This window comes from Strigops habroptila, chromosome 5, assembly GCF_004027225.2.
Source record: "Strigops habroptila isolate Jane chromosome 5, bStrHab1.2.pri, whole genome shotgun sequence".
Lineage (NCBI taxonomy): Eukaryota > Metazoa > Chordata > Aves > Psittaciformes > Psittacidae > Strigops > Strigops habroptila.
In genome coordinates this window covers 46,275,641-46,303,273 of record NC_044281.2, presented here as the reverse complement: position 1 = coordinate 46,303,273, position 27,633 = coordinate 46,275,641, and the positions used below count along the sequence as shown (strand labels likewise).

General features: G+C 38.5%; 1 protein-coding gene across 3 annotated transcripts in view; it reads left to right on the top strand.

Moving 5' to 3' along the window:
* Positions 1 to 26,340, top strand: part of ARHGAP15 (Rho GTPase activating protein 15) — a 338,762-nt gene extending 312,422 nt beyond the window's left edge. For all 3 annotated transcript variants that reach the window (XM_030488811.1, XM_030488812.1, XM_030488809.1), the window contains 2 exons: positions 1,621 to 1,726; positions 25,056 to 26,340. In XM_030488811.1, the coding sequence (XP_030344671.1) occupies positions 1,621 to 1,726; positions 25,056 to 25,239 (290 nt within the window). In that variant the 3' untranslated portion in view covers positions 25,240 to 26,340. The remainder of the gene's footprint in view (positions 1 to 1,620; positions 1,727 to 25,055) is intronic.
* Positions 26,341 to 27,633: the final 1,293 nt, after the last annotated feature.

Below are 27,633 nucleotides of genomic sequence, written 5' to 3'. Positions count from 1 at the left end.
GGATAGGGGAATGGCTTTAAACTGACAGAGGGGAGGTTTAGATTAGATATTAGGAAGAAGTTCTTCACTGTGAGGGTGGCGAGGCACTGGCACAGGTTGCCCAGAGAAGCTGTGGCTGCCCCACCCTTGGCAGTGTTCAAGGCCAGGTTGGACGGGGCTTTGAGCAACCTGGTCAGGTAGAAGGTGTCCCTGCCCATGGCAGGGGGTTGGAACTAGATGATCTTTAAGGCACCTTCCAACCCAAACCATTCTATGATTCTATGATTCATTTGTGTTTAATTTCACTATCACTGTTGTCAATTGCATAAATTCCTATAGGATAAATCCATATGAAAGTTTGGAGGTTTTTTTACTGGAAAGTAATATCTATACACTTACTACTTTGAGATCTTGTCTCTCATATCTATACAATTTTTTATATTATAAAAAATATAGATATATATATCTGTGTGTGACATTAATCTCAACAGGAATTAGTAATACACGCTGAGGAAGAAGTATTATATTAGTAATTTTAAGTTTAGTTCAATTGCATGGAATTTATGCTTGAAACTTTTTTTGGGGGTGAATTCTTTGAATCAAGACACATCACTATGTACACTTATGCAGCACCTACTGCAACTGGGAATCAATCCTGATTGAGATCTCTGGGTGCAAGGGTAATATGAATATTAAAAAGGAACATATACGTAGAATGATAGGTGATAATTAAATCATAGATGATAAGATCAAAAAAGTATTCTCAGGTTATCTAGGGCATGTAACACGCAAGATGTTTTCTCTGCGTCAGACCTACTGGCACCTTATCTCATCTATTCCTAAACAAAAGCACACTTGTGCATGACTTTAGTTGCAACATCTTATACAAATATCACTCAAACCTGTTCCACAAAACTATGTATCATACTAAAATGTGAAGATATATCTGAACAAAATGGATAGCAAGGTTCTTATCACCTCAAAAGAGAGATTAAAGTCCTTAATACTACATTCTTTATTACTAATCACAAGTTTGAAATACAATTTTTTTCCTGCAGACATTGTGAGATACTACAAGTATTAGAAAATAGTTACAGTGGAATAACTTCTCAAAATAATAGAACATCAAAAAGCACAACTTAAAAGAATAACAAATCATTTTGTATTTCCAAACTTGATGAGGTTTAATGTTAAGGATAGAGATTCATAGATATAGCTAATTTAATTATGGCTGTTGTGAAAAAAAGGACAACAAGGACTACCTGGGAAGTGCATCCATCACAGAAGCTGCACCATTGGACAAATATTAACTCTAACATGGAATTCCAATTAAGATGTAGGTCCCTTACTACCTGGAGGTATTTTATCTTAAGATGATGGTCTAATAGCCTAATAAAATAAATGAAAAGCGTAAGAACATATTTCTGTGAATCATAAAATGCTTCCTTAAAATTAAGAGAGAATTTTTAATACTTGCAAATTACTCCTGCTCTTTATTAAGGTAACAGATAATATGACGTATTTTGGTTTTAACGATATATTAATGATGGCTTTTCCTGTTAAGGTACCACATACAGTATTAGGCAAAGTAATGTCCAAATATCACACTCAGGTTGTTATTTTCTCTTTCCTCTCCCTTAGAAATCCAGGACAACGCCACTCGCATCAAATCAATAAGGACCCTGGTAAAAAAGCTCCCTAGACCAAACTATGAGACAATGAAAATCCTTTTTGAACATCTAAAGAAGTAAGTAGAACTGTAGTACTAACAGATCAATAATTTTAAAAGGAATTGGTGTGTGGTGTTCTAATCCTACTGGAAATGTCATCCAAAATACCAAAGATAACTATGCTCTTTGGCAAAAGTAACCATGAGTTATGGTATCCATGCATATCTTATTCCTGCTCAAGAAATCAGTATCTCTAAGCAAAAGCCAATTTTTTTCTTCTATAGAAAGCAAATCAGTTCTCTTTCCTCTGATGCAGTCAAACATGTTGGGATTACTATGCTACAGGTATATTCATAGAATCACAGAATGGTTTGGGTTGGAAGGTGCCTTAAAGATCATCTAGTTCCAACCCCCTGCCATGGGCAGGGACACCTTCTACCTGACCAGGTTGCTCAAAGCCCCGTCCAACCTGGCCTTGAACACTGCCAAGGGTGGGGCAGCCACAGCTTCTCTGGGCAACCTGTGCCAGTGCCTCGCCACCCTCACAGTGAAGAACTTCTTCCTAATATCTAATCTAAACCTCCCCTCTGTCAGTTTAAAGCCATTCCCCTATCCCTACATGCCCTTGTAAAAAGCCCCTCTCCAGATTTCTTGTCAGCCCCTTTAGGCACTGGAAGTTGCTCTAAGATCTCCCCTGAGCCTTCTCTTCTCCACGCTTGAACAAGCCCAACTCTCTCAGCCTGTCTCCATAGGAGAGGTGCTCCAGCCCTCTGATCGTCTTTGTGGCCCTCCTCTGGACTTGCTCCAGCAGGTCCACATCCTTCTCATGTTGGGAAAATGCAACAAGTTCCAGATTTTTGGATCATTATATTTTCACCATTGAGATCCCTGCTGTTCTATCTTCTTTACTGATCTTGTGAGATGCTGAGGAACATAATGACAGAAATAACCTCACCCAAGAAAATCCATTATGAGCTCTTGCACCTCACAAGGAAGCTTGTGACAACACAGAACATCTAAGAAACACTGGGGAGAGATTTGGAAATTCATCTTTGCTCTCCTAATGTTACTGATTTACCACAGAGGCAGAAACATGACATTGTGAGGCTCCACCTTATAATTTCTCTGCGGTTTCTGCACTCATCGAGCTCCTTCTGCAAGAGATGTCAGCCCAAAAATTCAACCCAGGATCTTGTGTTCACCTTGGCTTTTCTTCTCATGTTTCATGGTATTAAAAGCAAAAATGTACACAGGCCATGTGCTTACTCTGAAACCAACTTGCAGCTGTTTAACTTGGAGAATGACTGGGCAGAAGTGGCAGAGCTCATAATAGGGGCATATGAAAGGCAGAATTCAGCTCCTCCCTGCATGGCTGTCCTGCTGTTGGGACTAATGGGTGCCATTTTGTACAGTCACTTTTCAGCCAAACTACCCTTAAAATTGAAAGGACGAAGTAAGATCTAGGGCCCCATAGAGGCCCTTGGCACAGAGGAGCATTTCATCCCAGGAATGATATAATGACCCCAGTGAGTGAGTAATAAAGACTCCAAATAAAAGACTGCTCTGAGCTTATAATGAATGATGCCTTTATACTGACCATTTCTGCTACATTCTTCTGGCAGATACATGCAAGAAATGCAGATCCTTTGTCTTGTTTTGCAGCTCCCAGCTGAAACTGCAAAATGAAGTCCATATAGATGTGGGAATGTCCCCATTTCATTAAGCATGGGAGGATTTCAAACAGTCCATAAAATGACTGAGTTTGACCTGGCAGAAAACCAGTTTTCTATGTATTCTTCTGATGTACCATGTGCACATGTTCTCTCCTTCAGCGGGTTATCTAGAGAAGGATGATAATTTATTGCTGTCAATGGAAGAATAACAAGGGAAATTATTTCCTAGGAAGAACCTGAGTGCAAGAAGTGGGTACACACTGTCAGCACAGATATGCCGTATACAAGATTTACTGCACCATATGTGGCATTGATCCTAACCTGAAAAAAGTTTTGTTACCATGTCTTAAAGGAGGGATATCAGGTATACACAATAAGTCTTTGATCTCATAGTTAAATCACTTGATTGAGACTCAGGAGACGTAGGTTCAGTTCTTGGCTTTGACCGGATGTTCTGGGTGACCTTGGGTAAATCACTTAATCTCTCTGTGCCTTGGTTCCTTGTTTACAAAATGATGATAATACTTTCTTTGTCTGCCTTGGCTTTTCAGAATATAATCTGTTTGGGACAGCAATTGTTTCCTGGTGTGCATGTGTAGAATAACTGGCAAAACTGGACCAAGACTGGTGCATTCTGGAGATTAAAAAAAAAAAGGGGGGGGAAAAAACCCCACACTACAGACAATAAAATACCAATACTTCAATACTTCACAATGCATAAGTACACAATACTGGGCTTGACTACAGCTCTATAGATATAGTAATACCTAAATAAGCACATGCTTTTAGCTAGGTGTCTCCGCAGAATGCATGGTGAAGATAAAAGCATACTGATAGAATAACATGGCAGGGAGTGTTGGCAGGAAGGAAGATGTGGTATTTGAGCCATTTGCAGGTCTGATCCTTATGGGAGCAATCGTCTGAGTCTCCCTGAAGAGAGGCAGGCTTTTCTGCTAAACATACATAAAATCAGGGAAAGGAAGGGTTATTCCACTAGCTTTGTTCCATTGATATGGAAGGAGCAGTAGAATAGATACAGAAAACACTAAAAAACAGATAAAAACTGGTATGTTCTCTTGAACTTGTCAATGCAAAAGACAGGGGCTAGTCTGAATGGCCTCATGGCTCCACAAATGAGAATAAAGCAGCATACATACAACTTTAATAATGACATTATATTTACATTATGGAAATATAGGCAATGTGTGTTTGTTTAAATCAACCAAGGAAAAAAGATAAGTTTCCAGTGGTTACAAAATGTAAAATTGTATCACTTTTAGGGATACTTTTCAGAAGAGGGGTCCCAATGTGCATAATGTGCCAACTTCACCACTGACTTGCCCCTTTCACCTTCAATTACAGGGTTTTCTCAGTGTAAATCACAGGAGGTTCAAAAGTTGCCAATTAGTTGAAAACAATAAGTAAACTGGTTTGATCTGAGGCATATTACTGCAATTTCTGTATTTGCGCTGTTCTTGACCAGTGTTGTACAGGGCTTCAAGGGGTTTGTTATGGGGAAAAGCTGAAGGACTGCAGTTACGTTGTTTCTATGACATTCCTCTCTCCTATCCCTTTCCTCTCTGTCAGATAGATAGGAGAATGGGACTATGCAGACATGGGCCATGGGACTGTGCAAGCTTGTGGCTTCTGTACAGCACATATAAGAGTATATGTCTCACTGACATGCAGGAGCTCAGCATGAGAATCCAACGTTCATCCAAAACACTACGCTTATCCTAAATCACTGACAGCAGTGAGGCTGCACTATGGTTTCATTCTGTGGCAATCCAGTCTGCAGGAACAGGTCCAGATCAAGCACAAATAACTATGTGAAATGCACTTCAGAAGGTTCTTCCTTAAGAAACCCAGACAAAGCTGCCAATGAGAGAGTCTGCGAGGAAGGCCTGGCAGCAGGGATTAACTTTAGTGCCATATATCTTTCTTAGACCAACCCCTCTGAAGTCACAATACAGTGTATGAAACCCACAGGAGGGGATTAAAAGCAAAGCTTGGAGTTGCAGTACGTGTTCTTTTAAGGTTTTTGTATTTGACAGGAAAAAAACCCACCCCACAAGTGTCCCCTGTTTATCTTTGCATAAAATTTGTTCTACTTACAAGCAGGAAAGACAAAATATGGGGCTGAACAAAAATATCACATAGCTTTTGTAAGCCTAATACCGTAAGAAATTGCTTTATTAGGACTCATACTGAAAATAAATGAGCACAGCTACCGTTAGGTTATTCATACTTCTTCCTGAGGATGACTAAATCAAACAAATATACTTTACACATTAAAGAAACAACAACCCCCAACCTGAGTAAGGATTTCCCCAAATAAAGAGGTACAAAACCCAACCTGTTGTATTTGAACATGCTTCTAGAATACTTTTGTGCTAAACATAGCACATATGCTGCTGTCCCATTAGCAAAAACAGCATCCCCGTTCCACAGAATTTTATTCTTTCCTGTTGCTATCTACAAGTGAAATTTATTCACATAGTGAGCTAATTGCAGGTATTAGACAAATCTGATATATTTTTCTGGTCCGAGTTTGCAGGCATATGTAGGACAACAAATGATGCAGAAACCTTGTACTGGTTCTCTGCACAAACATGAACTGAGCACAACCAAGTCTTATCTGATAAATCATTATCTGTACCCAGTAATTTACTCACAGGACTATAATTCAAGTGAGGCACAAGGAGCATTTCGCTCGCTAAGGATCCCACAGTATTTTATGATCTAACCTGCTTTCACAGCAGCATCTTGAGGTAGCTGTTACACACCCATTGGGAAATTAGGCACAAGAATTTTAAATGACTTACAGACTTGGCATATGCCAGCAATACAATCTAAATACTTGGAGGTGCTTTTGTTTGCACAGAAGCTTCTCCAGTGACCACAAAATTCTCTTTCCTCCCCAGTGCAAAATGCCATAGAGGAAAGGAGGACCCTGGCTGGGTCCTCTACATCACACTCTGAGCTGGCAAAGCAGGAAGATACAGCTCTGCTCCAGAAGCTGTGTGCCTGCATTATACTGTGCCTAAGATAATAAGCTGTGCTTATTAATGTTAAATTAATGAATCTCTGCCTGCTCTGCTTATTAGGTTGAGCTCCGTGGCACTGCAAGGCAGCTCTGCAACTCCCAGACCCAAGCTGCCTCACATCTGACCAGGCTGGAGCACAGGGCAGCCAAGCTCAAGTCTGTCTTTACCCATCCATGTAGACATCCCTGCAAAGGGATATATTACAGACAAAACCCCCCTCCTTGCTTCTTATTTTCCTGCAAAAAGGCAGGATAATATATGTTATTTACAAAAGTATAAAATGGATGTTGAAATAATTAAATGGGAAGGGAGGGGCCAGCCTGACACTACCATCCCTCTCCCTTACGTGGAAAGCACTGAACCCAGATGCCCAACTGTGGAAGATATTCTTCCAGCAGCAGCATCTGCCTCCTTGGCAGGCACTTCAGGCGAGTTGTCTGGGGAGCTCTGTAGTTGCCTCTTGGTTTATCACGTGGATCTGTTACTGTGGTCTATTTGGCCTCCTTGTCTAGGCAGAAGCCAATTCATTTTGATTCACCTTTGAATCCAAGGAACTCCATTTATTTTGCTCAATTTTTCCCATACTGTACATAGCACGGCAAGACAATTTCAGATGTCATCCAAGCTGTCTGCTTTTTCAGAGAGAGAATGGTTATTTACTTTCTGATTGCCTTCCCCCCTGCCCAAATTCTTCATTCTTACTAGTAATTGTTTGCATCAATTTCACTGGAAATAAGCTCCTCATCAAAAGTAGAACTTTTTATCTAAGATGAACCCACTAATATTAATATATTATCTAACACAACTCACAGGTATTCATGCTTTAGTTATTTTGAAAAATAACCTCCTATATTCATAGGTCTGTGAATAGAGAAAAACATTAAACCTTGTCGAATGAAACACACACACACACACCCCTCCCCTCAAACCTTGCAACACATAGCAGCTACAGTCTGAAAAGCACAGGCTTTTGGAAACCACATGTGACTAAACAGACTTATTTCTACTTATTAAAAAATAAAATAAAAAAAAAAAATAAAAAGCCATACATAGACAGAATCCCACAGTAGCCAGCACACCAGGACACGATGACAATGTGATGACAAGTCCAGCAACAGTACCCAGAATTCTGCGGGAAAATCAGAAAATAAAGTTAAAGCATGGCATCTAGCAATATTAAGCAGGGGGTGCCTGCAAACTTTATTTTTTTTTTAAAGTTGGTAGAGGAAAGGTGTAACAAACATGTGATTTTTACTTACTAAACTATGTGTCATATCAGCAGTTTCAGGCAGACTTACATATTAAATCTAGGCTCAGGAAAACCTTTTTTTCACACAGTAGAAGAACAGATTACATTAAGAACTGTATAAGCTTTTTATTAAGAAGAAGAAAAGAAAAAACAGGACCCAGAATGGAAGGAGTATGCCACAAATTTTTATTTGGGAAACCTTAGAGAACCTGTGGGAAACCTACAATCGAAAGCGTGGGATGGTCATTTGAATTCTGCTTCAGAAAAAAATGCCCAGATTCAGGAATGTGCAGAAGCGCAGAAGCACAGAAGCTCTTAACTGAAGGCTCAGGAAAGACCATTCATCGAAATCATTCACTGAATCAAGACCTTAGCTTACAATCAGGCAACCCGCGAGCAGCTCTCGCTCTTCAGCCACAGGACTGACAGCAGCAGGGAGAAAAGTTTAGCCTTAATCCTACAAGCTTTCAGAGGAGCTACTGGAAATGTGAGGAAAAGAAGCATCCTCTTGTACCAGAAGAGTGAGTAGGTGACTGGCCAGGGACATAGAAGACTCAAGCATCCCTGACTAGCATTTTAAGTTTTACATGAAATGAATTAATCCTTTTCTAGCTTGAGAAGGGCAAATATATATCAAGACATGCTCTTGCACATGTGCTTTTCTCTGTTCCAGCTATAGAAGAGTTTTAGAAAGGAGCTGGAACAATGCCGACACTTGTCCCATTTACCATAGCTTCCCAGGGCTCATTGTGGGGGAAGGAGAAGAGTTAAACCCATTTTCTCTCTGCAAAGTACTCATCACATCGGTCTACTAGACTATCCCCTTGTAAATTAGTGGACACAAGAAAATGTTGCGCAAGGCACAAGTGTGCACAGGACTGGAGTACTAATAGATTTTGGGTTAAAGGTCAAAAAGAAATCGAGTATTCCAGAACCACGTTTATGAATTTTTATTTTATTCACTTTGGGGCAGGGGTGACCTGCTACTGAGGTTTTTGCAGTCATGCCTAGTCCTTTTTTTGTGGAGTAAGAGAGTTTGTGAAATTCACCTCTTCCCTGAAAAATACCTTACTGTTTAGTGTTTTTCATGAGAAGAATAACAAATAATTAAAACCATATTTTCACCTGTGCTTCCATATACTTCCTATCTCCACAACCTTATTTAAAAAAATGAACGGTGATTTTCATAACAGTCAGGCAAATAATTACACTTGGTACTTTTCAATGGTACCAAGCTTCCAAATGTATTAAACTGGTGTATCAGCAAATAACAGAATGATAGAAATAATTAATATAGTTTTAATTTAAATATTTCTGACACGGTTGACTCTGTGGCTGTATGGCACTATTGTGTTAGGTGCAGTACACAAATACAGATAGATAGAGCCCCTGTTTCAAAGAGCTCCTATTGTTCATCCAACGTTATTCAATATCAAACAATCTCAAAAAAGCTTTTCAAAAATTAATTAAGTCTCCCAACTTCCTTTTCAGGTCAGTAAGTTTTATTATCCTAGTTGTATAGATGGAGAAAGTGAGGAATGGAGAGGGTAAGGCACTTGACCACGATGACACAGTGAACACTTCTCACTTCTACTCTCTACTTACTTCCCAATCCCCCACATCCCGAAACCCCCATGCCTTTGAAGGCTGTTCTATGTGCACATTGGCGCTGTGGGCATACGCGTGCATATGGCCAGCACATCTCGGGGAAGGTCGGTTACTGCTTAGTACTCTTCAGTTAATCAAGACCACGTGAGAGTCCTGCTTCTGGTTTGCACTCTCATAAGCTCTAGTAAAATATCTGGCAGAGTTAATTTATGTGATTTTGTAACCTCTTAATATTGCTTGGGGTTAGTGTTCCTTTCAATTCAAATGCTTTTTGTTGGTGAAAATTAAGAATGCTCAATTCATTACAAAATGCCTTTTCTCCCTCCTTTTTTTTTTTTTATTTTGTGTTGGGCCTTCACACATTAATTTCAAGGACCAGGTCATCAAAAGGTAATTTGCAATGCTTTTCATTTTTCTAGCTAAAGATAGAGGATTTTTCTCAGAATAAGGCTGTAAAATAAAAAAGAGGCTTGAAGTTTCCAAAGATATTCATTGAAACTTCAAAACAAAACAAAACAAAAAAAGACTTTAATGCCAAATATCAGTGTTCTGTGCAAAATAATTAATATAACACAATAGGATCTATTCTACTATTGATTGAAAGGGAATTTATGCAGGTAATTCATTAAGGCTAGTGGGAGTTTGGCATGTAAATCCCCCAGCACTTTGATGGAAAAATAGACCTTGATGATCTCTTTTTTTTTTCCTAAGCTATGAAATACATGCTTTTCAGTGACAAATATATAAAAAGAAAAAGCAAATACCTGAAAAACTAGGGCAATGGATGGCCCTGCTCTGTGAGGCTTCTGAGATGACATTAGATCAAATAATTTTTTACACATTCCAAAAGATGCAGCAATCATTTCCATCACCATGTTGAGAGAATCAATACTTTTTTTATTTCCAGAGAACAGTATTTTATATTCCTACATTTGCAGGTTATTACCTTCATACATCTCTTTTTGTGGTCAAGTGCATGATTAGTACTTCTGACAGGGTATTGGCCATTTTCTGATGAAGATATACAAATTCTTGTAAATATAAAACAATCTGAAAAAAAGTGAAAAGTGAATCTGTGGACTGGAACGCACCCTACTTGTAGTGGGAACAAAAAGCTGGCAATGAAATATAAACCTAAATCACAGCAGAATGACCTACTTTAAGGAATTTGCCAAAGAGACAGTGTTTTAGACAGCTCCTCTGAAGTAGCGTCTTTATGTCTATGCCATCTGCAGATTTATTATTGTGCTGTAGAGAAAAAAAAGAAAGGAGGGGGGGAGAGGGAAAGAAAAACCTACAGTGTGCCTGAACAAAACTCAGCTTCATCTATAGGAAAGATTCCAGTACTGTGGGCACCACACCCACACCTACTGATGTGGTCCAAGTTTTTTCTTTAGAGGCACCTAATTAAGAAACCATGACTCATTTACATGGATACGTTTGATCTAAATTACACTCCAAACCACACCAAATTAGGAGCATCTGTGAATGTGAAGTGTTTGTTCCCAGTGACTTGTAGAATAGGGCCAGTTCTGGACGGCACATGTTCAAGTGATGAAAAATATTTCAGATGTAACATACTTCTGAGACCCACTTTTCCACTAATAATTCATAATGAGTTAAACCAGTATCTCTGCTTGAACAATTATTTCAGGCTGTGAAAAAAATGTCATTTTACTTTTAAAAGAAACAGCATGGGGGAAAGGGGTGGACAACCACCTAGCTTGGTTGTTGACCCTGGTAAAGGGCATTAACACAACCATTAGCTGCAATTTAAATCTGTGCAGTATGCATGTTAGTAGATATACGTTACTCCTAAAGGCTGGACTGAAGGAAAATATCTATGAATTATTACTTACTGTTCACAGACCAGGTCTTCTGCCTTGATGTATGGACTTCTGTCATTAACCCATTCTGCTAGCTTTCCTAAGGCATCTAAGCAAAGAGCAGGGTCAGCCCAATGAGGCTGTACCCTACACCCTGGATAACATGAAAATTTAGGGACCACCAGATTTGAGAGCAGTGCTTCCTTTTTCACGGTGCATTGCCGGCGCAATCTGACTATGTCTGTTTGTGTCCTAGAAAGCCACCCTGTACAAAAATGGGTCTTGCAACAATTAGGGAACTTTTATCCCACTTTCCCATCTCCCAGAAAGAGTGAACAGCAGGGCTGCAGAAGCCATTCGTTGCTGCTTTGCTGCCTTACAGTCTAAACTGAGAACCTAAAAAACCCTAGCCTTTATCTCACTCTAATTTAAGCCCTAGGAGCAGCCCAAGCACCGAGGAGTGCAAATCTGAATTCCATGCTGCATTTACAATTTCTAGTCCACTAGTGCAATTTGGCACAACCTTTGGATTTGGCCCACAGTGTTTGGCAGCCACCTTTTATTCTTCCCATCTTTTAGACTTTGTGAACAGTCTCAGTTACATAATACTAGTGACAATTTGTTTATGGCAAGGATTAGAGTCACTGTTTTATGATTACATTCAAACTTTAAGCCACATTTTGACATCTAAGGATCATCTCACGTTCTCATATATTATATACAATGATGGTTCGTGTTCCAGTAAGGGGGGGATCTTTATAAATAACATGACTCCTTTTGTCTGAAGAGATTTTAATACATTTCTCTGACCTACTCTTTTTGTAGTAGCTAGAATATAATTTGAGTATATTAATATTTTCAGCAACTGTGCTCAGCGAGCCCAGTTAATAACTTATGTATGGATATATAAATACACTTCAGACAGAGGTAATGTTTTTAGCCCTTATGTTGGTAATACTTAGAAACACACAATGAAAGAGCCTGTTCTTTCCTCCTCTTTGTTGTGGGCATGCATTGTGATGGTATGGAGCCAGTGTTCTTTCTGTTGTCTACAGAGCCTGGATTCAATAAGCAGTTATATATGCATATTATGACAATGTGGTCAAGGAAACCAGATTTTTTTTTTTACTATACCTTCATGTGCCTGTACAGTATAAAATCTGGTATTTATTTTTCTTGTCCTTATTCAATATGTTAACAAAATCATAATTTGATACAGGTTATGTTCACTTTATAATTAAAATTATAGACTTAGATGAAAATACAGCAAGATGTTGCTGAATGGAAAATATTTATCTTTTTGTACATTATGCATTATGGTGCAATGTAAAATCATAAATCTGTGGAGCAGCTAACTCCAGCCAAGTGTACAACAACTTGCCTCCTCCTCTGGTCCACAAAATGCAACCAGAAACCTCTAAGCTGAGGGTTTCTAAACCAATCTCCGCCTCACAGACCTGCCACTTCCTCTCCAGAGCTTTGCTGTGGTCTTCCAAAAGAAGACCCCTTGAGGTGGAGATGAGCCAAGAAAAGGGAATTCAGAAAAGTTCTGTATTTTTTACAGATCCCACCAATCCCTCTCCCGTAGCTGTCCTAGTACCTTCATGGACAAAGTGGAAAATTTTTGCGCCCTGTTCTCTGTGTTGGCACTAGACTCGGCCTCTCCAAACTACTTCAGGATAGTACTTCATCTGCCTTGAAACTGTTCCCACTGTCCCATATCTACATTGCCAAGTCCAGGCTTTCGCCAAGCACTATCAGCAATCTTGGAGGCCCCAGTAGCATACAGCATATGGGACAGCACTATAGTACGAAACTTTCCAGTAAGTAAAGTTTACTGTGAACATCAGTTTGTCTGTATTCAAACTTACAGCCCAAACAGGGTTTTCAGTGGGACTGTGGCAGCAGTAGCAGCAGGCAACTTAAGACCACCTCCTAGGACAACCCAGATGTTTCCATATCTGGATAACTGTCTCATAAAACTGTCATCAAATGAGTTAATTTTACATTCTTTCAGAGTATCTACCCCATGAAAGTCACTGCAGCTGATATGGACTCAGTGTCAGCACCAAGATTTCTATCTCAGGGCAGATTTCAAACCTTGATGAATACACTTTGAAACTCACCTGACTGTTATGGTGAGGAATGCTTAACCTTTCTGGGTTACATGCTAACAGGTTTTCATTACCCTTCATATTAAATTACATTTATACAGTTTTGCATTCTGAAACTACAATATTTGCTTCCTAAAGAGGCACTTTCTCTGCTTGTAAATTAATTTACAACCATCCACTTAAGGTTAGATATTTTCTGCTGTATGGGAAGATAGATGCAGCACCAACAAAAAAGTGTCCTGAATTTAGTCTGACAGACAGACAGCACAGTGTCAGTGGCCTACAGGAGCTCTAGGCAATGAAAAAAATCATATGCAAGACATTTAAGATTCATCTCCAAGAACTACCTCCAATTATTCCTCCTAAATAACATCGACAAGCAAGGCCATACAGGGACAGACCCATTTGGCAGGTAGGCGCTATCAAAAATGTTTCTCTGCAACTCTGTTAGGTGCTTTGAGGCATTTTACTCAGTTCAGCTATGACTAAAAGACGATGTCCTGGAAGCTGCTTACTGAATGAGCTGTCCCAAGATTGATGAATAAGCTTTGATACCAACAGCAAGATTGTACCTGTTGTCCCTAAATCCTTCAATGTCTGTCAAACATGATTTTGGTTAGGGGGTATAAAAGACTTGTGTATGTTTTCTCACCAATTTTTCTAACTGTGAATTTTGATCAGGGTCAGCAAAAGCAGATATTGGCAAATCTGGCCACTTGAAGCTTCAAAGACAAAATAAAAACAACTACTGAGAGAGATAGGACCATCTATATAGAGAACAAAGACTTTTGTAAAGTGTCTAAGGCAGCTAGACCACAGTCATCTGGGACCAGTGGTCATGTGTGAATGGGTGTTTGACTTAAAAAGGAGCTAATGAGAAAATTCAAAACTAATTCAAAGCTAAGAAATATTTCAGAACTTGCAGTACTATAAGGGGTGTATCTTAGACAATATATGGAAAATCCTCCACTTCAGGCAGTTCATGCCTTTAGTGCAATGGACTGTACATGTGCATAAAAAATAAACATCAAGCTAAGGTGAGTGGACAAGACAGACAAAGTGTAAGTAGAAAAGACAATGCTGACATAGTAAATTCATTGCCCAAGGGCAAGTAAAATGTAAATAAGTTTAAAGAAATCAAAGTCTCATGGCACATACTCACTAGTGCATTTAAGAGATGCATTCATCCTTCTCACACTCAGCATCAGGGCTGAAACAATCGTGATGCTGGGAGGCATGTTGAAGCATCTTTCAAATCTGGTACAAATGCAGTGCACATACATTGCAAAAGTAGCTTGTGGGGAGTTCAGAACTGAACCTGAATGTGTAGGAACCCTGGTTGAGGTCAGATCCCATATAAAATCATCTCTGTTGGACAGGCCACTACAAAAAGACTTTCATTTTAAACAAGATGATAATATAAGTTAAAAAAGAAATGAGATTTTTATACTGGGGACAATCAATAGGCCACTAATAAAAAGGATTTCATAATCTAAAAAGACTTAAAACAATTTATGAAGTAATTATAATGATTGAACTTGATGATCTTAAAAGTCTTTTCCAACCTAAATGATGCTATAAAATTATGATATAAGAGCTCACAGAAAAGGAAAACTTTGGCAGAGGTTTGTTCTCTGACTTTTGTGGAATTCTTTGCTTCATTCTCTGATTTCAACATCAAAAGTTACTGTTTGTCTCCATTGTAAGTGGATTTACAGTTACTGAGTAATTTATTCATGATGCTGGACCTAAAAACTACATGTTGTTAGTGAAGCTAAGTTTTTCATAAGAAACTCTAGACTTCACCAGCAAAGATGCATTTCTGAGCACGCCATCTATAGTTCAGCAGCCCAGGTTGAAATTCCAGCCAATTGCCACTTTTTGGCTTTAAATCAGAAAGTAAACCTGTCATATCCAGGGCTGAGTTATTTGCTGCCAACTGGATTATGGTAGCACAAAAGGGCTATAATTGAAAGCTGCAAGAGGTTATAGATTGAACATAGTCAAAAGAAGTAATTTCACTTAGTAAAAGTAGATATCATCCAAAATGAGAAAAGTTAAGCTTATAGAAGATGAAATTCTGACTCCATTCTGGCTCCCAGTCACTGGGAGTTCTTCTCAGTGACTTCAGCAATAATCAAAATTTCACTCACTGTCGAGAGAAATGCTGCAAAGTGGGTGATGAAGTGAAAGTTAAAATAACTGCTGACCTGGGGCTTCCAAAATCCATTTTCTGAGCACAGACTGCTGTCGAACTCAGTGTTTTCCTGACATAGCAATGCAGACAGCACTTCTGGGGGCCAAGGGGATAAAACTGTGTAGTGCAGTATATCTAGGATGTGCAATAAGAATCACCCTGCTGCAATTGCTGAAGTTTCCATTGTATATCATCCTGTGGGCCATCGTGGAACTGGACCGCTTAAACACAGTGGGGTATAGTTTGTAAGAAGCTATTTCAGAAAGCTGTAACATCATTGAGTATGTTGACACCATTCCACCTGAGCCACTCTCTTGAGAGATGGCCAGAGATTACCAAAAGAGCGAGCATAATAGTGGCTGGCAGATGCACTGAGTTTACTGGGAGAAGGAGGATTATATTACAATACTGAGTCTCACCATCCTTCTATTTTCCTTACCATTAACCCTGAAGCCAAGAATGCAATTTATGTGCATCTGCAAATGAGGACTCCTAGGGTCGCCTGCATGCTTTCCATATACCCTCTGTTTTGGGTGTGCTGTAGAAGGATGGCTTCTTTCACTAAGTTAAGAATCATCTGTGTTACCAACAAAACTGGTGGCTCATTTTTTTTGCTATGTACTTTTTGTTTGTCCATCACTAGGTATGTCAAAGCCTCGGTGTCCCCATCAGAAGACAATGCTGTTTATAACATTAATCTACTTTTATTAAGAGCCTTTAGCTCTATGGAGGAATACCAAATATTAGTAAGACAAAGACAAGAGGATAATAAGAAAATGTGTTTTTTCCCTTGCTGATCTAGTTTCTAACCTCACTTTAAAATCTCCCATTGATTTTAATTATGCTTAATCTAAAGCTAAGCTCACAAATCTAGCAAACTTAAGGACTGTTTTTAAGTGAGTTTTCTTGCCTGTCAGATTTCCTTAAGCTTTCTATGCTACAGTTAGAGTTTATTTCCAGCCCAGACATGAAGTTGAGACAGCTTTCTGACTGTAGGAAGCATCCAGCACCACTACTGTAGATGCATGAGTTCAAACTCTACCTTGCTCAAATCAAGCCTGTGTACAGCGTTCTTCACAGAACAATTGCAGTCCCTTTCCCATCAGCGATAGCCAGAGGCACTAATAAGGGTGAAGGATATCTATCATGAAAAGTCCAGTGTCAATGTGTTCCTCCAATTTATTTACTGACCTTCAATGCAACAGCCATACTCCTGACCCTCATGAGATGAAGCCTAAGGGGAAATGGCAATGAGCACCAATTCCATATCCTGTTGTTCTGTGGTCTAAATTAAGTGCTAATTAATTACCACTGCCATCTTTGGCATTGCCTGTCAAATTGGATTTAGGATATCCTTTTGCTGTTTAAACAAATAGCCCTACATCTAAAGCTAAAATCCCAAGTGTTAGCATTTTCGTTACTTTTAAATTTTTATTTAGAAAATCAGCAAGTATGTCCATGGATTTTGCAGGTAGAATTCACATAAAAGAAATAGAAATTGATATTGTCAATTTTGATTAATAGTCCCTCATTAATAAACATCCTGTTATTCAGTTCCACCTGCAGTTGCTGATGTTGCCTGGAATCAATTAACTTATATAATTTGATTTATTTTACAAAGACATTTTTGGATGTGCTGTGCTGATGATAAAAGTTCTATATTTACAATTCTTAATTTAAGGAGATATTGTTATCTAACTGCTTTTTATTTTTAATGTTACAAGGAAATGTAGCTTCAGGCATTCTTGAACAAAAGTATTTAAGCAATTTAAAAAGTTAAAGCTCTATTTATTTAAAACTATCTGTTGCCTTCTGAACCACACAGGCCACAAAGGCGTACAGATCCAGGGCCTCTGACAGGTTGGTCTTTACAATAAGCTAGTTCTACAGGAAAAAAAACCAAACAAAAAAAACCCAAAGCAAAAAAAGAAAAAAACCCAAAACAAAACAAATCAAAATAAAACACACACACATGCATTAAAAAAAAAAAAAAAAAAAAAAAAGCCAAACAGAAATAGAACTTAAAAAAAACCCCAAAATTCTGTCACAGCAAAAGTTACACCACCAGCCAAAAATACAGTGAGGGCCTCTATGTGTTATATCTCTGTCTGAACATATATTATTCTATGTAGTCTCACGCCGCCTTTATCACTCTGCTATCCAAATACCTCTAAGAAGTGCATTAGCATCTGCCTAACATCTGTCATGGGTGGTTTTGTTCTCTCCCATCCTCTCCCCAAGGGGAGGCTCGTGCTTGCAGTGGCAGTGTGGCTTCTGAAAAGGCATTTGCTGTTTGAGATATATATGCTGATAGAGGGCTGTTAGAGAACACAGAAATGAATGTCTTGCGCATGGAGCGCAGCCAGCAGAGTCTGAGATGCTCCATAAGGAAGTTCTTGGTCTTCAGCTGGCTCCTACCAAGTGGCTGTACCCAAACAGGCACACTTCAGGCTCAATAGCAACTCACACCGTGATAACACGGGCTAGCCAGATCTCCTACTTCTCCAGTCTTACATTTGCATTCACATACAAAAAAATAAAAACCAAGCCAAACTGGGAGGACAGAGTGCTAGCCATCAGTAAATGGAAGAACTTAGCAGGTCAGCCATTTGGGTCAGTTTTCCAAAGAAAGACCTGGAACTTTTGCAATAACAGGGAAGTTTTTGTGGAAAGATTTTGAATCCATTTCTTTGACACAACCTGGTTTGGGGTGCGGGACCTGAGCCTCTGTCCACACCGGGCACTTTAGTGGAGCCACCACAGCATGGAAATGAGCTCCTGCCCTTGCTGTTCATGCCATGTTGGGACACCGGTGGGCACTCTCTGCCTTTGGAGCTTCTCTGACACAGGAGATGGCCAGAAAAAAGCAGTGATCCAAAGACCAAGATGCAGGTACCCCATTACCCTGCTCTCTTCATATAGTCACAGATGAGGGCAGAGGCTGAGCACAGCTTCCACTGTGAAGAACAAGCAGGACTTCTCCAAAGCACATTCCTGAACAAAGCCCCTGTAGAGGCCTGAGTCCCTTTAGATACCTAAATGTGCTTTTACATCTTGGCCTCAGCCACCCAACAAATGAAGACTTTCTCTACAAAACAGGCACTATGAATGGTGTGTGTAAAGGCAAGAGCACTCACACTCTTCAGAAAGGACGTCATTCAGACAGAAAAGTTCACCCAACAGTGATAAGATTTTAAACTGTTCTCTTTAAACCAGGCTAAGCCAGAATAAATGCCTTTCTTTAGCTTTTCAGAGTCTATTCAGCCAACTGGGAACCAATGTTCAGAGTTAGTTTAGTTATTATTTTCATTTAGGGCTAGACTCCAAGGCAGTTCATCCAGGGAAGGGCTCATGCTGTGAGATATCCACGGGATCCCCTGAGGAAGCCCATCCTCCAGGTCTCTGTCAGCTGTCCAGGTACTATATATAGCCATCCAATGGTCAGACTTAAAGGCTAGTCTGCAGAAGAAGACAGCATCAAGAGCTCATTCTTGTGTCCCAAGAGCAACTGAAGAGAAAGGATTTTTCCCAAAGAGCTGTAATATGAACCCACAGCTGCAGAGCACAGGAAGCCTATGGAGTTTCTGTAGGCCAGGAGCCATGGAGGCTATTTTCAGCAAAAGCAAGCTCTTATGTATGTCTGAACTATTCCTGACCCCTCTTGTAATGTATCGTATGCCATGACCTGGTTTCTCTACTACCAGTCTTGGATAGATATTGTTTCGAATTCAACCTATGGAGAAAAAAAGAATTAAAAATACCTTCACATTTTACATGGGCAAAAGAAAGTAGTCTTAAACTGTAGTAGACCACTGTGATTCCTGAACTGTGTATATTAGTTGCAGAAGAAACCACATCCACATTTTGAAAAGGACAAACATTACAGTGTTTTGAACCTTCTCTATAAGCATAAACCTCAGGTCACTAGCTACTATGCACAAAGCTCCCCCCTTACAACACAGTATACACATTTCATAAATAACAGGCTGCAGATTCAACTGATAATGTTTGCATTTGCTTACCTTTATCAGCTGGTGAATACCGCTGTAATGCAACTGAGCAAATTATCCATTAAGCCAGTACATAAATAATAATGAGGTTTAGTTTGCATTCATAAAATATCAAGAATTTCAATTTATTACTAAATTTTAAATTTATCTACATTGCAGTGCAATGAATTGAACAGTTTACACAAATAGAGCTTGTGGGTATCAGGGGCTCACCACTGATTATTTCCATGAGTGTCTCAAGATGGGGTTAAGTAGCATACAGGCCCTGCCCTCTTCCTCCATGGCAGGTCTGTTCTAAGCTGGTATATCCAGCTGGATATGGATATCTGCAGGGCTTTGACCTGTTATAGAACAACAATTACTGGTTTTTGTGTTTTAAGAGGACTCTCAAAGCTGTAGTTGAATTGTCTTTTTAGTACCAAAAAAACCCACTTAAGTTCTTCCTGAAGAACGACTACCATAGCTAACCTGAAAAAAATTTACAGCAAAAAATGACACTGCAGTAATGTGCTGTATTTCAGGAAAGTATGTGTAACAGGCCTTAAATGGAAAGGAAATATATTGAGAAGAAACCTGATAGTTTATCCGTGCATCGTTCTGTACTTGTGCTTCCTTCCTAACACTGAAAAAGCCGTCTGCAAAGCCCTGCCAAAATGTGCTTATACACACACAGACATTATCACTTTGCAGGACGGTACATTTTATTATCAGGTTATTTTCCAGTACATTTGGCACAGTTAAGGTAAGTATATTACCTTTACTTCCAAATAAAGAAAGCAAAGTTGTACTGAATGTCTCAGCCATTGTCAGTGAGTTAAGAACTGACAGGAGGTCCAAGTAATCAACCCTGTCTATCGCACCAAGTTTTCCCCTGGGACACATCTGCTGATCACACGATGTATCTGACTGGCATGGATGTAGAATTGCTTTCAATATAGATTTTATTTCAAGGTTGGATGATTTCTTCCCAAATGTCTTGTCACTAAAGCGAAGTATGTAATAACTGTTATTTTTGAACTCCTGTGAACCAGCATTTGGGAAGGAGAGGGGTGTAAAATATTGAGCTAGGAACTGTTCATCATGAGTCAAATTTTAGCATGTTCAAATTGACTGGGAGCTCTGCAATAGTAAAATTCAGAAAACTGCTGCATAAAAACTGGCCCATAACAGAGCAGTGAAAAGGCCTGTTAAGAGCGTTATAGCTGAGGTGAGTTGAAGGCAGCCGAGACATTCTCATGGCCAAGTCCTTAAGCTAGAACATTACATTTACATATGCCTGAGTATATATAGTAAACAGATATTAGCTAATATGAGGATAATTATTGGTAAAGTGAATCAATGGGATGCGCAGACTTTGATCCATTAAGGCAGTTCATAGGAACTTGCACATCAAACCAGCCCCCTTGTCCATGGTAATGAGCACCTCTGACTGTGACAGTGGTTGCTAACACAGTTCAGCAAATGTACAAAACTCACCCAAATGGGCTGTCATGGTATAATCCACTTAAAGAGGGGCTGGTTCCTAATTCTGTGAGGTTATTGTTATACCAAGAAGACAGATGTCACAAATGCATAATTTTCTCTCCTTTCTGGGCAGTTTTCTTTATTCCCATGCATCTTCAATCTTTTCTTGGCCTTTGTTTAGATCTTGGTTTCTGCCTCCCATGGCAATGACTTCCTTTGCTAAATCAAATAGTGTTCATAATGCTGGTAAACAGGATTCTGATAAGATCAAAACCTACTTTTATCCCTCTGCCTTCTACTGAATTCAGAGGCGCTTTCTACACTTGCCATTCTGGCCCATAATATTTTACCAAGTGACCTGTTCTTACTCTTCTGATGCCCTAACCAGTTCATGGAAGAGTAGCAGGATTGTATCAGTGAAAAGTTACCCTTGGGTATAATTTAAAACAGTAAAAGAGTACTAGGCATGGCTAAAACTGGTTCTGCTAAGGGTAGGAATGTCCCTGACATTGAGCAAACTTAAATCCTCATAGGCCAGAAAGGCTAAGAAAGCAAGAATGAGCAGTTCTCAATACAGGTAGCAGAAGACAGCTCTACCCTCAAACTCTCCAGCTTGTTATAAAATGGTGCACTTTCCACGAGGGTTTTCCTCCCTAAGTATACTGACTTCTTTAATTTTTTATGTGCACTCGGAATATTAAAATGTTGAGGAATCAGTCAATGTTGAAACACTTTCCCCTTCTCAGCAATTACTATGGACTAAAAATGAATGAAGAACATTTCCTAACACCTAGTGTCTTTGAAGTAATGATCCAGTGTGCTTTCCAAATGTCAAAATTAATAATGATTTTATTTAGAGAGTTTGAAAAGTGTAGGTTTAATGGAACTAGAAAGCCAAATTCACTATACAATGACCCTCTTAGTTGTAGAGTTGTCCTTCTCTCAGTCACACACTTTCCAACTTATGGTTGCCTTGGCAACAGCCAAAGCATAAGTCCCAAGTATTTTTGCTTATATATCTGCCACTGACACAGAGCCTTCCTATCATAGACTTCTCTTTTAATACATCATTAATTTCATTACTATTATTAATAAGAACTGTACTTTCTGCATATCTCCTGACTTGTGATATAAAGGACTGATGTCATTATTGAAGCATGCTTATTTGGGAGAAAAAAAAAAATCTTGCACAGCATAATGCCAAACAATTTCTTGATATGGTTCTGACATCTGTGGCACTGGATTATAGATTGTTTCTAAAATAATCTTAAATTGATGGATCATTGCTCCTTTCATTTGGCCTTGACAAAAAGTAGCTCTGGCATTTTCTTTCACTTTTTATGTTGTAAATGGTGTATCACTCTTCCTGTTCTTTTTCTTGCCAAAAAAAGAATACTTGCCTGTTTTATATGGATTTTCTCTTTCAAAAACTCAATTTCACCTAGTAGCTACAATAATAGCTTTAACTGTACATATTTGGTTTTGGTTTGCTTTGACTTTTTCTTTTGTGGACAGATGAAGAAAATATTAGTTACAGAATTTCACTGGTAAATATTTGTAATTTAAAAAGGCATAAGGTCCTAAACTTAAAATTATTTTACTGAGGATGGATTGACTTCATTCCTTCTTTCCCTCCAGTAATTGTATTTTACCACAGATTTTTTAACTACTCAGACTTTCCATGTTTCCAAGTTTGCTTGGTTTATATTTTTTTGTTATTATGGTGATCAAAACAAGTACAACTGCATGAATAGATAAGAATATTTTCAAGAGATTTTCTTAATACAAGAATTATTATTCTAGTGTTAAGCTTAGAGGCCCCAAATATACATGGTGTGTTTAGTGCCACTTTCCAAAACAATGAACCACAACAGATAGCTGGTTCCCCCCGTCACCAACACACACCATGCACATCTTCCCTTCCTTCATCCCACACATTCACCTCCTGAGAGGTGAGCAACAGCAGACCATGTGACGGCAATGGCTGGGCTCAAACAGGACTTTGCGTGCAGGATGGCATCTCTAGGAAAAACAAGAGGAATTCTGATGCAGAAAGATGGCAAACAAGGACAGAGGAGTTAGCCATTCATCTTCCATTTTTTTGTGTCTACATAACAAACATAGGATCTCAGCATCTTGCTGCAAATTTTATAGATAAAGGAAGTCAGTCCTCCTCTCCCTTCAGTAAATTGAGCTCTACTACCACTGTTCTTCACCATGGGCCATATCTTCATCCATGATCCACTGCCACCTTCTCCCTGCATGGTGTCTCTCCTCTAGCTTCATCAATGCTGTCCATTACCAACACCACCTCATTGCAAAACCATAGCTGATGCTAAACTGATGATCTCTAAAGTTACGCAAGATAAGTAACTTTTTTTCTCCTGGTGAACTAGCATCTCTACCCATGCTGATGTCATCTGCAAATACTTGTAACAACCTCAACAGAAGCCAAGTCCACAAGGAGGACCCACGTTTGATGTATATGCTTCTGCATAAGTGGCATTAAGCAAAACACCAGTAATAAAAAGTCACCCCTGTAACAAACATTTTTTTATTATGATAAAAATGTGTGTTGTCCATCAGAAGCACTTGCAGTCATTTGCTAACAAAACTACTAACTTTTGAGACTTTCCAAACTCGTAAGAGATGATATGCTAATATTACCCAGAGGAAAATTGGGTGGTTTGGTTTTTTCATTTATAATGAAGACGTTATATTTGAAGAAATTAATAGTTGAGCCAATCTTATTAGTGCCATATGGAGAGTGGCTTTTTTTGCAATGGACACCATAGTTACAAACATAAGGCAGAACTAAGTAATGTTTCCTATTTATATATGGGGAAAAAAACACAAATGTTGATGTTCAAGGAAAGTAGTAAACAGGATTGGCAGAAATCTACACGACAATGCTCTTTGCTGTGTAATCCATGCACTAACATGAAAGAAACTTTTTCTTAAGTGACTGAAACAATTATGTCTTAGGAAGTTTCTTTTGTTTACAGTGTAGCTTGCTGTAAATTCAGTAACAGGTATGGGAAAACAGACAGCCATAATGATTTTTAAATTGCTGTCTGGATTTAAAAAAGATAAGTGAGTGACAATGAGAGAGAGGGGGGGAAAGCAGAACTTGGCTTCAACGGTCTACTTGAAATATTTAAGTTAAAATTAACAGGTAAAGGAAGCATCCATAAATTCAAGCATTTAAAGTTACGTTTAGTTCACATTCCTTGGTAGACCTGTGAAATTTATTTATAAAATATGTATCTTCATTTACTAGTCTTTCCAACCTAATATATATTAGACATTCTGGAGGATTGAGGAAAATGGGTTTCTACCTAGTTCATACTCACCACTGCAGAGATTTATGTGAAGCTGCCTACCTAAACTCCATCTATTAAACCTATATTGTTCTTAGACCACAATTCTCCATCCTTAATGTCATTCCCACAAGAATATTAAGTCTTAATACAGACATAAGATCAACTTGTAGTAATAATAGTCCTTCTCTTGTAATTTTGCGTGTAATAAGGATATCAAAGGTTATAATCCTTATCATTATTTTCTAAGTCATCTCATTAAGGTATGTGGTCTCAGTGTCTTTCAAGAAACTTTGTGTCAGGATAAGGCATGCAAAAGTGTTTAGTTATATAAATTTCACAATCCATTTCAGACCATACTAACTTTATTGGATTTAAGATAGCAGAAGGAACGTGTTTCATATGAGCTCTATATTAAGGGACTTATTTTGATTTCCGAACTCTTTCAGTGCTAGAGACCATGTCAAGAGAAGCACAGAAGCTTCTCCCTGGAGCCACCAATACTGTTGACACCAGAAGTGTTCAATTCCATTAGCATAAATAGCAATCCCTATTTTAGGTATCTAAATGTATGAGCTTAGAAATTATTGCCTTATAGTACACACACTAACTAATGCTCATTTACCAGAAATCAGCAAATTGTGCCCTTATATGCGAGTACTGGAAATGGGGCTCTAGACCTCCACCCCACACACATCTTGACTGGAGCTGACTCTCCTTGCCTTGTCCGTCAGGTTGACAGAAGTTCTCTCTTCCCTCCTTTTTCCTTTCTCTTTGATAACTTCACTAAAAAAAAATCCATGTTAGGAGAATCAATAAAAAAGAGCCTTTATATACAGCAACAGTGACTTCTTTGACATCCCCCTTTTTTTAACCAATTCTTTCATTTTGTCAACAGGATAGCAGCCAAAGAATCCGTGAATCTTATGTCAACACAAAGCTTAGGAATTGTGTTTGGACCAACACTCCTTAGACCTGAAAAAGAGACAGGGAACATGGCAGTCCACATGCTGTACCAAAATCAGATAGTTGAACTTATGTTGAGCGAGTACAGCAAGATCTTCGGCTCTGAGGAAGACTGACAGACAGGGCCTGTTATTGAAAGCATTCACATCTGTCTCGACGTCTAATATTTTTACATTTCTGTAAACATATTTCTGAAATATTTCTTTTTCTTTCAAGTGACAGATGCCTCATTTTGTGAAAACTTAATGATGATTTTGTGTTTAATTTTCAAACATTGGAATAAAAAATATTGTCAACATTTGCCTATATGTATTCTGCATTAACCCTTTGAGAGTTTCATTATGCTAGCACTCCAAGTGTCATTTTTTTTTTTGCAAGCTGAGCATACAGCATATGGCCAAAGACCATCGAAAATGCTGTTTACCAACATATGCAGTGGCACAGAAAGATAAATAATAACTGAGAAGATCTGTGGAAAATAGATTAAACTATATATATTAAGAACAATGAATTAAAGCAGTAATACCAGATCATTTGTACCTAATCTGAGTAAAATTTACCTTCCTCTTTGATATATATGGGAAGTTAAAGACATGATAAATAATCAAGTCGCTTAGCTCAAGAGTTAAAAAAAAATTACATTTAATATTTCTAAACAACAACAAAACAACAACCACAAGATAGAATGACACTATTTGTGTAACAGTGACTAAAAAAAAATAATTAAAAATGGAATTGCAACTTTGGCATTTTTACTTAAATGCAGTACATGAAATGAAGACGTTGCATGACTGCTCATTTTAATGTAACATCCATTTTTATTCTTCATCACACTGTACATCTGCCCGCTTTCTCCAACTATCTCATGTTCTGTAGCATTTGTATTGTGCTCCCGAAGATGCTTTATTGGTGAACTACATTAAATTCATCTAGAAAGAACTTTTAAAAAAAAGCCTTTTCATATGCCCTTAGGATTACTTGGCTAAACTTGAATCAATTTATGCATTTGATGGTTAGTTTCAGTTGTCATGGATAAACAAAAGGGTAACTGTCTAGAATATATCAAATATTGTTTCATTTTGAAATGTATGTTTCCAGCTATACGCATCTCCTACTCTGTTTTGTAAAAGTATTCTGCTGATAAGATGTAGACTTATGTTTGACAGCTTTTTAATCAAGTTCAAAGAGAATAAATAAAACTAATCCAGTGTGGTAAAGAGTCTGTCTGGTTATCGATTTGTTCAGAAAATGAAAAATAAACCATGTAAATAAGATGTGTGAAACACAGATCTAGAAGCAAATATTTAAAGCAATTAAAGACCCCAAAACACAGGATTAATGCATAGATCTGCTGTGCGTGAGAGATATGTCTTCAATATCACCTCAGCAGATCATGGATTACTTCAGTTTTTACTTAGCATCATTTTGCAAAATACCATCTTATTCGTGAAAGGTTGCTCCTCAGAGCAGTCATTTATGGGAACAAACATATAATGAGGCCTAATTGTTAACTAAGACCAGACTCTTTCATCAGGTGCTAACACAGGCAAAAAATAGCACCAAGAAAACATTGTAATTGGCCCCAAGATGTTTTCTGACTTCATACATGTCTGAAAAAGTCAAGCAAAACAGAGGGGTAGTGACCAGTAATTAAAACTAAAAACACAAAACAAAAAAAAATCTTCCCATATCATGAATATCCAACATAATAATTTCTGAACAAAACTATAATGTTCTGAAGAACCCAAATTCACTTTATTTCCAAAAAAATATTTTTCATGTTAATGTCAAGCCATGACTACTTAAACAGTAATGCTTTTCAGCGTAGTTGTCTTTAGGCTATTTTAATAGCAACAAACCAGGCGCTGTTTATAGCCTGTGGAAGTGACTGGAACAAAGATAGTCAGAAGTTCAGTCTATTCTTTAATAAAGGCCATTCTCACATTATGGCCCCCTGGGTGCTCACAGTCATGCTATTGAAGTAATTTCTGCTGTTACTGGAAATGAAAAGTTCACTTGTTTCTTGGATCCTGTTGCACTCAGAAGAAAAGATTCTTAATTAATTAATTAATCTCCTTTTGAGCTTTCTTTGGAGCATGGACACTCCTCTTTCCTTGTTTTTGTAAGGAAAACAAGGCTTATGAAATGAACCCGTATCTTTCTGAAGATCAACTTGTTTGGGGGGGGAGGGTTTGAAATGAAACAAACTTTTGGACTCATAAGCCTTTCTTTGGTTTTGAAGGGTTCCTTACATGAATGTTGTACAAATATGCTGACTTCTCTACTAAATGCTTTGTTAAAGATAGAAGCCTGACACGTGGATAGCCAGTTCTGGAAGGACATAAGTGGCTCTCATCAGAGGAGTGTATACATCCAGGTTGTATAGCAGATGTCTACCTTTTCTCATCCTGACAACAGAAAGGAATAGCCATGCCTTGCTGCCAAGCTGCTTCCTTCCCCAAGAGAATAATCTTCTCCCTGTCTCCCTTGATATCTACGTTAACTCAGTG